At 45.6% G+C, this 13,183-nt stretch overlaps 1 protein-coding gene across 3 annotated transcripts in view; it reads right to left on the bottom strand.

Moving 5' to 3' along the window:
* The window catches only part of MAN1A1 (mannosidase alpha class 1A member 1), a 183,606-nt gene extending 171,715 nt beyond the window's left edge, over positions 1-11,891 (bottom strand). For 2 of the 3 annotated variants that reach the window (XM_060114873.1, XM_060114871.1), the window contains exon 1: positions 10,557-11,891. In XM_060114873.1, coding sequence (XP_059970856.1) covers positions 10,557-11,165 — 609 coding nt within the window. In that variant the 5' untranslated portion in view covers positions 11,166-11,891. The remainder of the gene's footprint in view (positions 1-10,556) is intronic. The other variant, XM_060114870.1, reaches the window with a different exon arrangement.
* Between the last annotated feature and the right edge of the window lie 1,292 nt (positions 11,892-13,183).

Genomic DNA, 13,183 nt, shown 5'->3' with positions numbered 1-13,183 from the left:
AATGCACATTTATCCTATTTAAGACACCAAAGGCCTCTAATATACAAAAGGTCAGCCTGCCCCTTCAAACGTAAACATGTATATTGCTTTGAAATCTTATTGACAATTTCCTTTTGGTTAATTTTTCTTCTTTAAGAATTCAGCTTTGTCAGACTTGCCATTTTCTGGCACCACTAAAAAACAAAAACAAAAAACACTTCTGAAATTCTATTTGGACCATTTCTGAGCTTCAGCTATGATCTTAAAATATTAGGAAGCCATCCTGATGAATTCTAAAAAAGAAGATTCCATATCTCCTTTCCCAGATCTTCAGAGAGGCCAACATCTTCCTCAAATATATGATGCAAAAACCCAACGATAGGGCTTCCCTGGTGGCGCAGTGGTTGAGAGTCCGCCTGCCAATGCAGGGGACACGGGTTCGTGCCCCAGTCCGGGAAGATCCCACATGCCGCAGAGCGGCTGTGCCCGTGAGCCATGGCCGCTGAGCCTGCGCATCCGGAGCCTGGGCTCCGCAACGGGAGAGGCCACAGCAGTGAGAGGCCCGCGTACCGCAAAAATACAAAAAAAACAAAAAAACCCCAACGATTACAATGAAGATGAGCTGATGGAAGCTGGTGGGCTGCGTCTTGGCTGAGGGAAAGCAGGCTGTTCCAACATGCTTGGTAGGTACTCCCATCAATAAAGGGCACTTATAATCCTAAGGGTCCAGCCCAGGGAAGAGGCAAATTTTGCTGCTGTTTTTAGTAGACAACACTGTCTACTGCCTTTCAGGACTTTGCCCCCTTCAGGAGCCATGTGCCTGATAGATCCATCTTCTCTGACACTCCACTTCTTAGTCTCCAAGCTCTGCCTTCATCCCAGTCCTGCTTCTTTAAAAGCGTCCTCGTTCTACACAACTCACAGTGAGGAAATCCAACTAGTCACCCAACTCAGGAGAGAATGCTGCTTAAAGAAAAGAAAATTAAATAGACAAGATACTGCTTCATCACCCATGAAATTTATAGAGTCAAGACTAGGTTCATTGCATTACAGGTGGAAGTATACATTGTTTTTGGAAAGTCATCCCTCAAAATGTACTACAATCCTTTGACTTATTCATTTCCTCTACTAGGAATTTAAGGGGAAATCCTACTCATGGGGTTGGGGGCGGAAATGAAAAATGAGCTGGAATCTTAATGGACAAAGGTGTTTATCTCAGTATTTTAAAATAAAAACAAAAAACTGGAAAAAATCTAAATGTTCAGGTCCAAGGGGATGGTTAAATAAACTATGATGCTTCTATTTCATATACTATGCTATCATAAAATTACACTAAAAGAAAATGAAAAAAAAACATGTATATATAGTGTGGTTATAACTGGGGGAAAAAATAACCTATATGTTGGGGCAGGAAGTGTTGACACTGCTTGTGACTGAGTGATTGAACTGTGAAGGATTTTTTTTTTTCTTTTTTCTACTCCTGTGTACTTTCAAAATGTTCTTTCCTAAGCAAGTGTTACTTTATAATGAAATAACACAGTGAAAGATACTTGCTTCTTTTCCAAACCCATTCTCGCCCTTGTTAAGATAAATCTCAAAGTATAATAATTTCTGCTGGGCAAGTTTAGTGATATTGTTTTAATAGCAGCCTTTAAGAAGCAATACATCAACAAAAGGGAGGCACTGATGGTGAATTTTCAGGCAGCTGGGAATGAGATTTTGAGACTAGGTACACACCCCGTGCTGCCTTCATCAGTCCACAGGTCTGTCCTTTTGTTGTGTGCCCCAACAGACAGACGTACAGTGAGGAAACACAACCTTTTAGTAGTTGCAGCACGTATTCTTGTGAAAGAGGAACTAGAGTCAATCATGGCTCAAACATCAGCTCAGGGAAGCTGGACGTGGCCACCCCCAGCGTGGACCATGAGCCCTGGACTCCTATCTCTGGACCCCTATCTCTGGACCCTCTTGTCCCTTAGAAGAATCAAGTGCTCTTCATAGGACTTTGAAAAGACCTTTCCAGGACCTCCCTGGCGGTCCAGTGGTTAGGACTCCAAGCTTCCACTGCAGGGGGGACGGGTTCGATCCCTGGTCGGGGAACTAAGATCCCTCAAGCCACACAGCTGGGCCCCCCCCAAAAAAGATCTTTCCATGAAAAAGGATTTGGCCGATATGAAGATTCCAGCAATAGCTCATGGTCTTTGGATGGCCCAAGTTCATGTCTCAACCACAATCATTCACAGGCCCATGTACATCATTATTACTGCACCTTTTCTCATAAACTCCTGGCCTAGGCAAGTGTTGCAACAAAGACTGTTTTAGTGCATAGTGCGCTGTATTATTAAGCCACCCCTGCAGAGCTCGGCACCCTTCACCAGGTTTTTATCCCCTCACTTCCAGTCTTTCTCTTATACTAAGCACCTTCACACTAGGCACTGGAGACAGGACAACCTAATGGGAGACCCACGCATATAAATACGTAAAAAAGTATTTATATAATACTTAATATAAAAATAAAAAGTTAATATAAATGTTAATAATAGTAACAAGTCAAAGTTAATATAATATGACCTGCGTGTCACTGTATGAAAGGATGTAGAACCACAGTGACCAGAGAGTACTGGAGCAAATGAGGGACTGGGCCTTTGATAAGCTTAAGAGCGAGGGAGACAAATGGACTGGCAGTAAAAAGGAAGTGAGGCGGCATTTTAGTTACGAAAGTCAACTAAATAACAAAGGCTACATGGGCTTTTTAATTTCATTATCTCTCTTCTGGATTATCTGCAGCTCTGCTGGGCTCTAATGTACCTAAAGCAACTGCCAGAGTATTCATGACAGGAATGAGGGCTGCGACTTTTCAATGCTCTTAAGCCTTAATCTCATTTGGTTTTCTTTCAAGTACCTAATGATCACAGAAGTCTTTATCAGGACTCAGTGTGTGGGGCGGGGGGCAGTGCTGCTGCGTTTTGCAGAGCAAAGGAACTAGCCAGGGTTGCTTTCCTTCTAGGACGGTCTCAGTGAGCTTCCTGCTGCTTGGCCTGCTACTCAGGGCTGAGGAGAAGGGAGGGCCAGGCCAGCCACCCTCCAAAGCGTATGTTCTCATTAGAGACAAGATGTCACGGGCGGAGCAAGGGCCTGAGAGCTAAGAGGCAGTTTCCAGCTCTGTAGTTAGTGCACTGGGGGAATCTCAGGAAGTCACAGCTCACAGGGCCCCGTTTCTCATATGTAAAATGACTACCGGGGTTAAGCATCTCTGAGGTCCTTCTGGGCCTGATACATTAATAAATCTAAGTTCAAAGCTCTCAAGAAAGGCCAAAATCGGGCTTCCCTGGTGGCGCAGTGGTTTAGAGTCCGCCTGCCGATGCAGGGGACATGGGTTCGTGCCCAGGTCCGGGAAGATCCCACATGCCACGGAGCGGCTGGGCCCGTGAGCCATGGCCGCTGAGCCTGCACGTCCGGAGCCTGTGCTCCGCAATGGGAGAGGCCACAACAGTGAGAGGCTGCATACCACACACACACAAAAAAAGGCCAAAATCTGTGAGTTACGAAGTACAGCTGATTTATGTGAATTTTGACTACCAGGTGACAGACTGAGCTCTGATTATAGAACTGATCACAATTACATAAATTGTTGCCAAATCTAAAATAATTTTCTTCTCACTTCTTAAAAACATTCCTCCAAAGACAAAACAGGTTAAAACGCATTTTACTTAATCCCTCTTCTTCTCTATTTTAGGGAACAATTTCAATGCTTAAGGAAGTAACTCAAGAACTGTGATCATTCTGAGAAGATGGTACTTCAGGAACAAGCACATCTGACTGTGAGAAAGAGACTAATTCCTTAACACATATTTTGAAGGACAGAAGCTGGAAACGTATGTAATTTTAAGGATAGCAAAAGTTTTTTGGAATTTGGCAGGAATGTGAGAAAATCAGAGTTGACAGTAGCACAGTAAAATCACAGCTGTCTGGAATGATCATCCTGAACCGGAAACGTATCCCTTTAAGCAAACTTAAACTGTTTTTGTTAACTTTTTAAAACATTATTACTCACTTCCCTGATGTATTAAACAGTATCTGAAACAATGTAATCTCTGCTTGATGGCTTTAGGTAGTGATTAATAACAGTAATAACAGCAAGCAACATTTATTATACACTCCCTGCATACCTGATACCATTCTAAGTGCTTTGTGTGGATGATCACATTTAGACTTTCCAATCCAACAAAGTGGCTATTTTATTACCTCCATTTTACAAATGACAAAACTGAAGCTCTGACAGATTAAGCAATTTGCTTAAGGTCACAAAGCTAGTAAATGGAAGAGGCAAGACTCAGACCCAAGTCAACTGACTCCCAAAACTAGCCCTTCTCACCACACCATGTTGTTACAAATGAATGGAGCAGGGGCAGGTAAAAGCATCCAGAGAATCTCTACTTGGGTGAAGAGAACTATGTGCTCCTATAATGAAGAGACCACAGACTGGTGTGATTTTTAAATGTATGTCTGCTTTTTAAAAAAAATGTAAGTGTAGTTGCTGTACAATATTATATAAGTTATAGATGTATAGTACGGTGATTCAAGATTATACTCCATTTATTGTTATTATAAAATACTGGCTATATTCCCACGTTATACAATATCCCCTTGCAGCTTATTTTATACCTAATAGTTTGTACCTCTTATTCCCCTATCCCTATACTGCCCGCCTCCACTTTCCCTCTCCCCACTGGTAACCACCAGTTTGTTCTCTATATCTGTGAGTCTGCTTCATTTTTGTTATATTCGCTAGTTTGTCATATTTCATGGATTCCACAGATAAGTGATATCATTAAATATACGTTTACTTTTAAAAAAACATACTCCTTCAGATTAGCTTTCCATTCTTCTGTTATGCATTGCGCAATGTCCAAAGAGCATGTACATTTATAGTTTAAAAGAGCTCCTCGACGTTGGCCCACACCTTTTCTCTTTTTTTCTCCCTATTTCTCCCCCATCTCTCTTTGTCAAGAATGACCAATTGAATGATTACTAATGCCTCTATTTCCTGCAGATATCTTTATAAGGAGAAAAGGATGTCATCAAATTTTCCCTGGGTGGCTTTAAAAAGAAGAGGCTTTCTGAATTATGCCCCTAGTAAGTTTTTTTTTTAATTGCTATAGTTAATGTAACTTAACTAATACGAGGTCAAAGTTATAATACTGCAGGATTGTACATGTTTTGTACTCACCTGACATTAGTGTCTGCAAATAATGAATATAGGCAGTCAATTTATACACCTCTCTGGCATTTTACTTAGGAGACAAGCCATGTCAGGATAATGAGCAACATTCATCCAGGATTGGGCTTCTATTCTCAACTCTACCACTAACTAGCAAAGTGATTTCCAGAACAATCTTTGTGCCTCAGTTGACTCTATTGTAGCTATCTCTAAAGTCTCATTCAGATACAATATTTTATGGCTTAGAGCATATGTTTACTTTTAAAAATCTGAGAGTTATAATTTTTATGGCATATTTTTGGTAACGGAAAAAAAATTTTGCAGACTTTGTGTAAAGGACCTTTAAACATATTTAGTAGTAAAGGGTGGGGGACTACAGGCTGTTCAATTATTTAACACTAAACAAGGTACTAGACAAAGAACACTGAGGAAAAAGTCAAGACTTAATTTCCCCAAAGAAAGAATCTATTCCTTAAACTACCAAACACTGGCTTCTCCTGTATCATTTCTGCCTACTTAGGGAAAAGGCATGTCATAGTATCCCTGGAGCCCACAGGGGGGCTGCTCCTATTTTGACCAAGCAAAACTTACCTTTGACAAACACATGTATTTTTGGTTTTGGTTTTGTAGGTTATAAAGAACTTAAAAGGCCACAGGTTCTCTACTGGGTTATGAGGTATAAGCAGGGTCCAGTGCAGTGCGGATCTACCCATGTATATTTAGCCCTCACACTGATCTGGTGGGTTTCCTCCCCTCTGACCTTGAGACACATGCTTTAAACGCTCTCTAATAAAGAATTTGTATTACCATAGCTTATTAAATAATTTAATACAAATAAGTTAACTAAGCTGCTGAAGTCCAACAAATTCAGATCTCATCCAGAGACACTTTTTACACATGTGAAATATTAGCATAAATTTCTCAAAGTGGTTTAGATTATTAGCTCACCTAAGAGATGCGGATGCATTTACTCAAAAATGCATTTTTTAAACCTCTTTTCCACAGCCTACACTAGGTTCTAGGTCCTATATAGAGTTCCTTTATATGAATGTTAAGAATGTTAAGTTACCCAATATGAGGAAGACAGAATACTCCTCCCAGACAAATGATCAATTATCAATACAGAAAATTAAGTTGAGCATAACTGATTATCCATTAACAATCTTCTCCTGCTTTTGTATATTAATGTTCAACAGTGAGCATCTACTCTAATACATACACTGTTGAAAGCTTTATTTATTTATTTACTTGTTAAAGAGAGAAGCCTTTTACAAACACTCCACGACCTACCTGCTCTGGGAAAGGTCCAAAGACTGGGGAAGTCTTGCATTTGCCCATGTTCAAGGTCCAGTGTGTTTCAGAACAGGGTGAGCAGAACAGGCAAGGTAACCCAAGGACGTCTAAGCTCCTTCAGAGTCAGGTCTTCAAACTGTGGTCTTATTTTGCAAATATTATTTTCCACACTACTACCCACACAAATAAGTTAAGTTTCAAATTAAAAATGTTTTAATAGGTCAAGGTAGATTATTCCTATGTCTGACCTTTAATAAAAGGGTTAATCGTCAGTCGTGAACATAAATTATAGACTCAAGAACAACCTAAGGCTAGTGTAAGGCATAGAAATATATATTCACCATTAGCCATCAATATGAAAATTTTCTTTCAACTTTGTATTACATAAATAGTTCTGGAATTAAAAACTAAAGCCTGTTTGGAGAAACCTAGAGAAGACGACTGTGACCCTATAGCTAACTGGTCCGAAAGCCTTACCTGATAGGCCCAAAGCTGGCTGTCAGCCTCCCCACTTCCACCCCATTTAGACTGGTAGGAGTTCTAGTCTGAGAAGGGAGGAATCCCACTGATAATTTGATAATTAGGGCTCTAATCCTAAAGGACAGTGCAGGCTCTTTGTAGTGACTCCCCGCAAAAACTTCCTGATTTTAGGGGCTTCCCTGGTGGCGCAGCAGTTGAGAGTCCGCCTGCCGATGCAGGGGACACGGGTTCGTGCAACGGTACGGGATCTCCGGGAAGATCCCACATGCCGCGGAGCGGCTGGGCCCGTGAGCCAAGGCCGCTAAGCCTGCGCATCCGGAGCCTGCGCTCCGCAACGGGAGAGGCCACAACAGTGAGAGGCCCGCGTACCGCAAAAAAAAAAAAACCAAAAAACTTCCTGATTTTAAAAAGAGTCGGGGTAGAAGGAAAAATGGACTACTTTTCTAAACATTCCATGGTGCTCTTTAACTTCTGTGCTTCGTTTGTCTACCAGTGCTTTTTTTTTTTTTTTTGCGGTATGCGGGCCTCTCACTGTTGTGGCCTCCCCCGTTGCGGAGCACAGGCTCCGGACGCGCAGGCTCCGGACGCGCAGGCTCAGCGGCCATGGCTCACGGGCCCAGCCGCTCCGCGGCATATGGGATCCTCCCAGACCGGGGCACGAACCCGTATCCCCTGCATCGGCAGGCGGACTCTCAACCACTTGCGCCACCAGGGAGGCCCCTACCAGTGCTTTTTAAAGTTAAGGACTTGAGCACAATTTTTAAAAGATCAATCTCATGAGAATATATAGGCACTATGTGTGCACTGTAAATTTCAAGGAAATCCCAGAGTTAATTTATCTACAAAGTTTTCATGGGGTGGGGGGCTGTCTTCATTTCGGCTTTAAGTTTTACATCACATGTTTACCATCCATCAGAGATCACTACTGGGAAGCACGCAGCACCTTTTTGTCAAGGGTGCTAGGCAATAAATATCCTATGTGAAATGAGAAAGTGTTCCCCTTAGCACAAATTTGTTAAAAATTTACCACGGTACCAGTAACACAGCTGTGTTGGCAATATAAAAATAGCATTGGCTGTCTTTAAACCAAATCTACAAAATGAAAGTTTGGCTCAGTTATTATAGTCCAAGCTCCCAACATGTTAGACTTGCTTATACCTTCTAAATTTTACCCATAAAACTGTTAGTACTTTCAGGTGTGATAGAGAACCTAAGTATATGAAGAGAACTAGAAAATAAAGGAACAATAAAAATCAAGATCAAGGCAAAGATCCGTTGATCCATGACATGGCATACGTGGTGGTACCTGAACTGAATCTAAATGTGTAAAGTCCAGAGCCTTATTCACAGCGGGCAACCCCTCTTTCCTCTCCAAAAGTGAACATTTACAGTGTACATTTAGAATAGCATGAGTAACTTTTTTTTTTTTTTTTTTTGGTTTACAAAGGAACACATCTGCCTGAACTAATCTGATGAAAATCCATAATCCATTTCTTCCCATTAGCCTTTGACTAAATAATGAAGCTAATCATGCTGGCTTCCCGCCCCCCTGGGTTCTCACGGCAACATGAAATTTTAAAGAATCCATTTAGTTCAACCACTTCATGCAAAACTGGGCAGTGTCAAAACATCTAGGTGCGAAGATGTTAGCACCACATGGACATAGAAGACTACATAAATTTCCTTTATGTGGTTAATTAAGACCTTCTGATCTAGAGACATAGATAACATGGATCTAATAAGGACAGATGTGCATACTGTTAATATGCTGTCCTGAAATGACTGCTACTGTCTTAGTGCTTCTGCTCTAAATGCACTTTTAATCACTACTGGTCAGTACTGATAGCTTTTTCACATCCATGCATCTTTAGTATTTAAAATAATTTCCTGGGACAACTGTGATCTGCACTAACTGGCAGCGCATAGGAATTTAGAGGCATGAAACGTGTGAATTACACCGCTTCAAACTTAAGAGAAACATAAGCAGATACAAATTTGGGGCTAAATTATCTATGGGTTTTGGTCGGCTATTTTCAAGGAGCCTGAGAGATGAAGAGGAGAGGGAGATGGTTGGTGAAAGCAGAGCCTTTTTTCCACCTTCCTGGTTTTGCAGCACTGACAGGATTTCATGGAGAAGGGAAACTGCTAGACAGAAGTTGTCACAGGGAGTAAAATCCACCCCCCCCCCAAGTCTAGGAGTGTTCTGTGCCTGAGGAAGGGTCTCAAAGCAGAAAGGCTGATGGGCTGTGGAAGGAAGCTACTTGCACAGGAGGAATGAATCAAGGCATTCTGCCTAGGGTAAACTGAAAGGCACCCAAATCCACTTTAACTTGCTCAATTACAGCTTAACCAAATTCATCTGGTCTTTATACTAAAATCAGAAATCCTACAACAACCAAGCTGCCTCCATTCTGGAGCCACTTAAGCTAAGTACCTCTTCACAACCTCAGAATTCTTTTTACTCTCTGAAAACTGGGGGGATCAGGAAGCTTCCTTTCCTGATTACCTGCCCAATGTCAAAACACAAAATTTATTTTCACAGAGACTCTGTGAACCTTAAAAAATGACAAATATATTACTTCCATTCATAGTGTATTTTAGAAATTGGAATCAAGATTTGAGATGAAATGCTTTTAATATGGCTCCTGCAGCTCTTGGATTGTGTAAAAAACCAGGCTGGCATAGTTTCACAGAGGAGAGTAGCTGTAAAAGGAGGCATGTCCACAGAGAGCCTGGTGACAAGAGGAAGTCCGGGCTTCAAGTCCTGACTCAATCACTAACTGGTTCTGGGGCTCTGGGCCCTTTAACTTTCATCTTTAAAATGACAGTCCGAAATGATTTGTAAGGTCCTCTTCAGCTTTAAGCTAGGCATGAACTAACCATATGTTACAAGTTCTAACTGAAAAACACAGGAAAGAAATTATGAAAGACTTATCAAAAAAAAAAAAAAGACTTAGCAAAGTCCATGTTTGTCCTAGATTAAGTTTGTCATCATTGTGCTGCTGTGGAGGAAAACCTGTTGCATCATATGGAATACTCTTTTTCTGACTACACCCGAAATGCAAGAGGCGGTAGGCTGGCTTTTTACATTTTTCATTTTTTGAAAAGTAAACAACAGTGTGCCCCCTATGATAGGAAGTTCTCGAGTTTCACCTTTATAGTCTGTAAGTACACACAGGATGCCACCTGGCAGAATGGGGCCACATGACCCAACGCGGGGTGTGCTGGCTTGCTGTTAGAACATTTCTACCATGCGTGATTGATGCTTTGCGTTTACATGCAAGCTTCATTTCAAAGCCACATGCAAGCTTCATTTCAAAGCCACGTCCAAGCCTCATTAGAGGGCTGTTTGGAAGCTTCACTGTCACTGCTCTCAGGGACGATTAACCATGGATCAGGCAGTGAAAGAGGAGGTTTGCACAGAACCTGCCCATGTATTTAATACCTACCTCGTGGGGCTTATGCTCACCGGAGCATGCAAGTTAAGAACAACGGGATTCAACCTCAGATCATAATTGGCCCCAACTACTTTGACACTGAAATGGAAACGAAAGAGCCTTTGACACTGGCCGGGTGCACTCACCTCTTTGATCTTCTCCCTCTTCTCGCGGATGGCGGCGTCGCCCGGCTCCCGGTCAATCGCCCCAACGAGGGGTGCTAAGTCCACTGGGGGCAGCATCTTGAACCCCACCCTGTTACTCAGCTGGTCCTGGGCCACCTTCTCCTTCTCCATCAGGATGTCTCTTTGGATCTCCTCGGGCAGCTTCTGCAGGGTCTCCTTGGCTTCCCTCAGAGCCCGCTCGTGGTTTTCACGGATCCTGGCCAAGTTGTCCTCCAGGGCGGCCGCGGGGTCCCCGGGCGCGCCCTCCTCGCCGCGCCGGGCTCGCCCATCTGCCGCGTCCTCGGCGCGCGCCCCGGGCCCGGGCTTGCGGTCGGCGGGCGGCTGCAGGGCGGGGCTGGAGTGGAACAGGACCCCGCTGAGCAGCTTGGAAGAGTCGGGCAGGAAGAAGATCGCCCCGAAGCAGAGCGTGATGAAGGCGCTGAACACCAAGAGCAGCACGAACTTCTCCGTCAGGCGGAAGGCGGCGGGGCCGGACCCCTTCCTGCCGCCGCCGAGCCCCCCACCCAGGCCGCCGCCCAGGCCGCTGCCCGCGGGACTACTGAAGAGCGGCAACAGGCCCCCCACCGGCATCGCTCCCGCTGCCGCCTGGCTGCCCGCTGTCCAGTGGCCTTGCGCCGCGCCGCTCAGCAGCCAAACTTCGCCGCCGCCCGGCGTCAGCGGCTGCGGGGCTGGGTTCTGCGCATCCAGGCCGCCCAAACCCCACGCCTGGGCTGCAGGTATCCCTTGGGGAGACAACTCCCCCCTCCGAGTCTTCTCCCCGGGGCGGCTCCTTTGGCAAACAAACAGGCGCGACAGAGCGCTCGCTGCAGCCCCTGCGGGGAGAACAACAGTAAAACGTAGTAACTACGATGATGGTGATAAAGTTTCCACCGGTCTCCGCCCTCAAACGGCCGCGAGAGCCGCCAGGACAGCTCCCCCTGCACGGAGTCCGGCTCCCGGCACCGCCCTCGGAGCTCACACTTTGGACTTGGGGTGAAGTTTGCGGGTCTCGGGGGCGGGCTGTCCCGTGCACACCTGGAGCAGAGCGGCGCGCGGGCACCTCCTGGAGAGGGCAGCGCACCTCTGCGCCGCAGAGGCGCAGCGTGGGTGGGGGGCTCGTCAACTTCGTCCGCTCCTCATCCCGAAGCTCGGACTAGCTGTGTCTCCGCTTCCCAGTTGGCGGGTGCGCGTGCAGCCCGGCCGCCCCGCAGCGCTGGTAGCCGCTCAGCTAGGCTAGCGCGCCGACCTGCGGGCGAGCAGGAGCGAGCGGGGCAGCACGACGCCCTCCGCCGCGGCTCCGCGAGCACTAACACCACTGCCGGTCTCGGGGCGGTCGGAAACGAGGGCGGTGACGCGGCCCGAGAGTGATGGCGCGGCCGGGCCAATCACGCGCGGCTCAGGGTCCCGCGGAGGCGGGGCCGAGGCAGAGAAGGGGCAGCGCCGGGAGGGGAGTTTACGGGAAGCGCAGCCTCTCAGGGGCCCGGCCGGGGGCTGGGAGGTAGCGGGGCCCGGAGGCGCGAGGCGGGTGGGAGTGGCGGCGGGGAAGGTGGCCAGACCCGCTGCGGAGGCCAAGGGCGGGAGGCGGCGGGCGGGGCCCGGGGTTGGGGAGCTTATCCCGCTCTGGCCTCGGGCCCGGGTCCCAGGGGCGGTTGGTCTGGAGTTGCTGCGGGAGGCGCCTGGGCTGATGCGGGACCTCCCCGCCGTCTCCTCGGACCTGCGCCTGGCCGTGCGGAGCCCGCCCGGAGGAGGGCCACGACGGACAGGGTCTTGCAGAGAATTGCTAGATTGTTATGACCCGCGTCTTTTCTCCAGTTATCCTCCTTTTACCCAAGGCAGGGATTTCCCCAGTGCTCGGTAGCCGTTAACCCAAAAGTCCCTCGGTGAGGAGCTGTGATTTGGAGAGCTTTTGAGCTCAGCTTTTGGGCTGTCCGGTCGAACATCCCTTTGCATCCGGAGACTTGATAATGGTTTTGTGGTTGCTTAGGAGTCTTCGTGTTCATCCTCAACCCCCTTTAAAAAAAAAAAAAAGTTGTGTAGCTCCCCCACCCCCTCCCACTTTCAAAATTAATTTATCTCATGCAAGTTGGTCATATTTTCCATTTAAAGAAGACAGTTTTGTGCTGCCATAGCTTCAAGTAATAAGTTTCAACACTGTTTAAATTAAGTCTTGGATTTGACCACTTCCAGGGAAGTAAGGACTTGGTCCACCAGAGATTGTCTTCAAGACAGCATTATTTTACAAAATGTGTTCGTAATTCCCCTGTTGTTCTGCAAATAAAGGGTTATCAGAGAGGAAAGAGTTGACTGACTTCCCATTTCCCACTTGTGAAAGCTAGTTTGTAGCAGCCTTATCCTATATCCCCCACCTTTCTCTGGAAACGTGATTTGAGCTCTGTTTCTGCTTGTTGTCTTTAAAAAAAAGGAAACAGCTGACACCTTTCAGGAAGGTGCCCATAATGTAGTTGTTTTCAGGTGTTAGACTGTGTGAGAAAATAAAATTTAAAATCCTTATTACAGTTTTCATTTAAGTATTCATTTTAACCATCATTATTTGTTTTGTGTAAAATGAGTCATACACCCAAAGTTTCTGTTAATGGGAAATTATTGTT

The sequence above is a fragment of the Mesoplodon densirostris genome, chromosome 12, assembly GCF_025265405.1.
Source record: "Mesoplodon densirostris isolate mMesDen1 chromosome 12, mMesDen1 primary haplotype, whole genome shotgun sequence".
NCBI lineage: Eukaryota > Metazoa > Chordata > Mammalia > Artiodactyla > Ziphiidae > Mesoplodon > Mesoplodon densirostris.
Note: the sequence above shows the minus strand (reverse complement) of the source record. Positions and strands in the feature narration are given on the sequence as shown.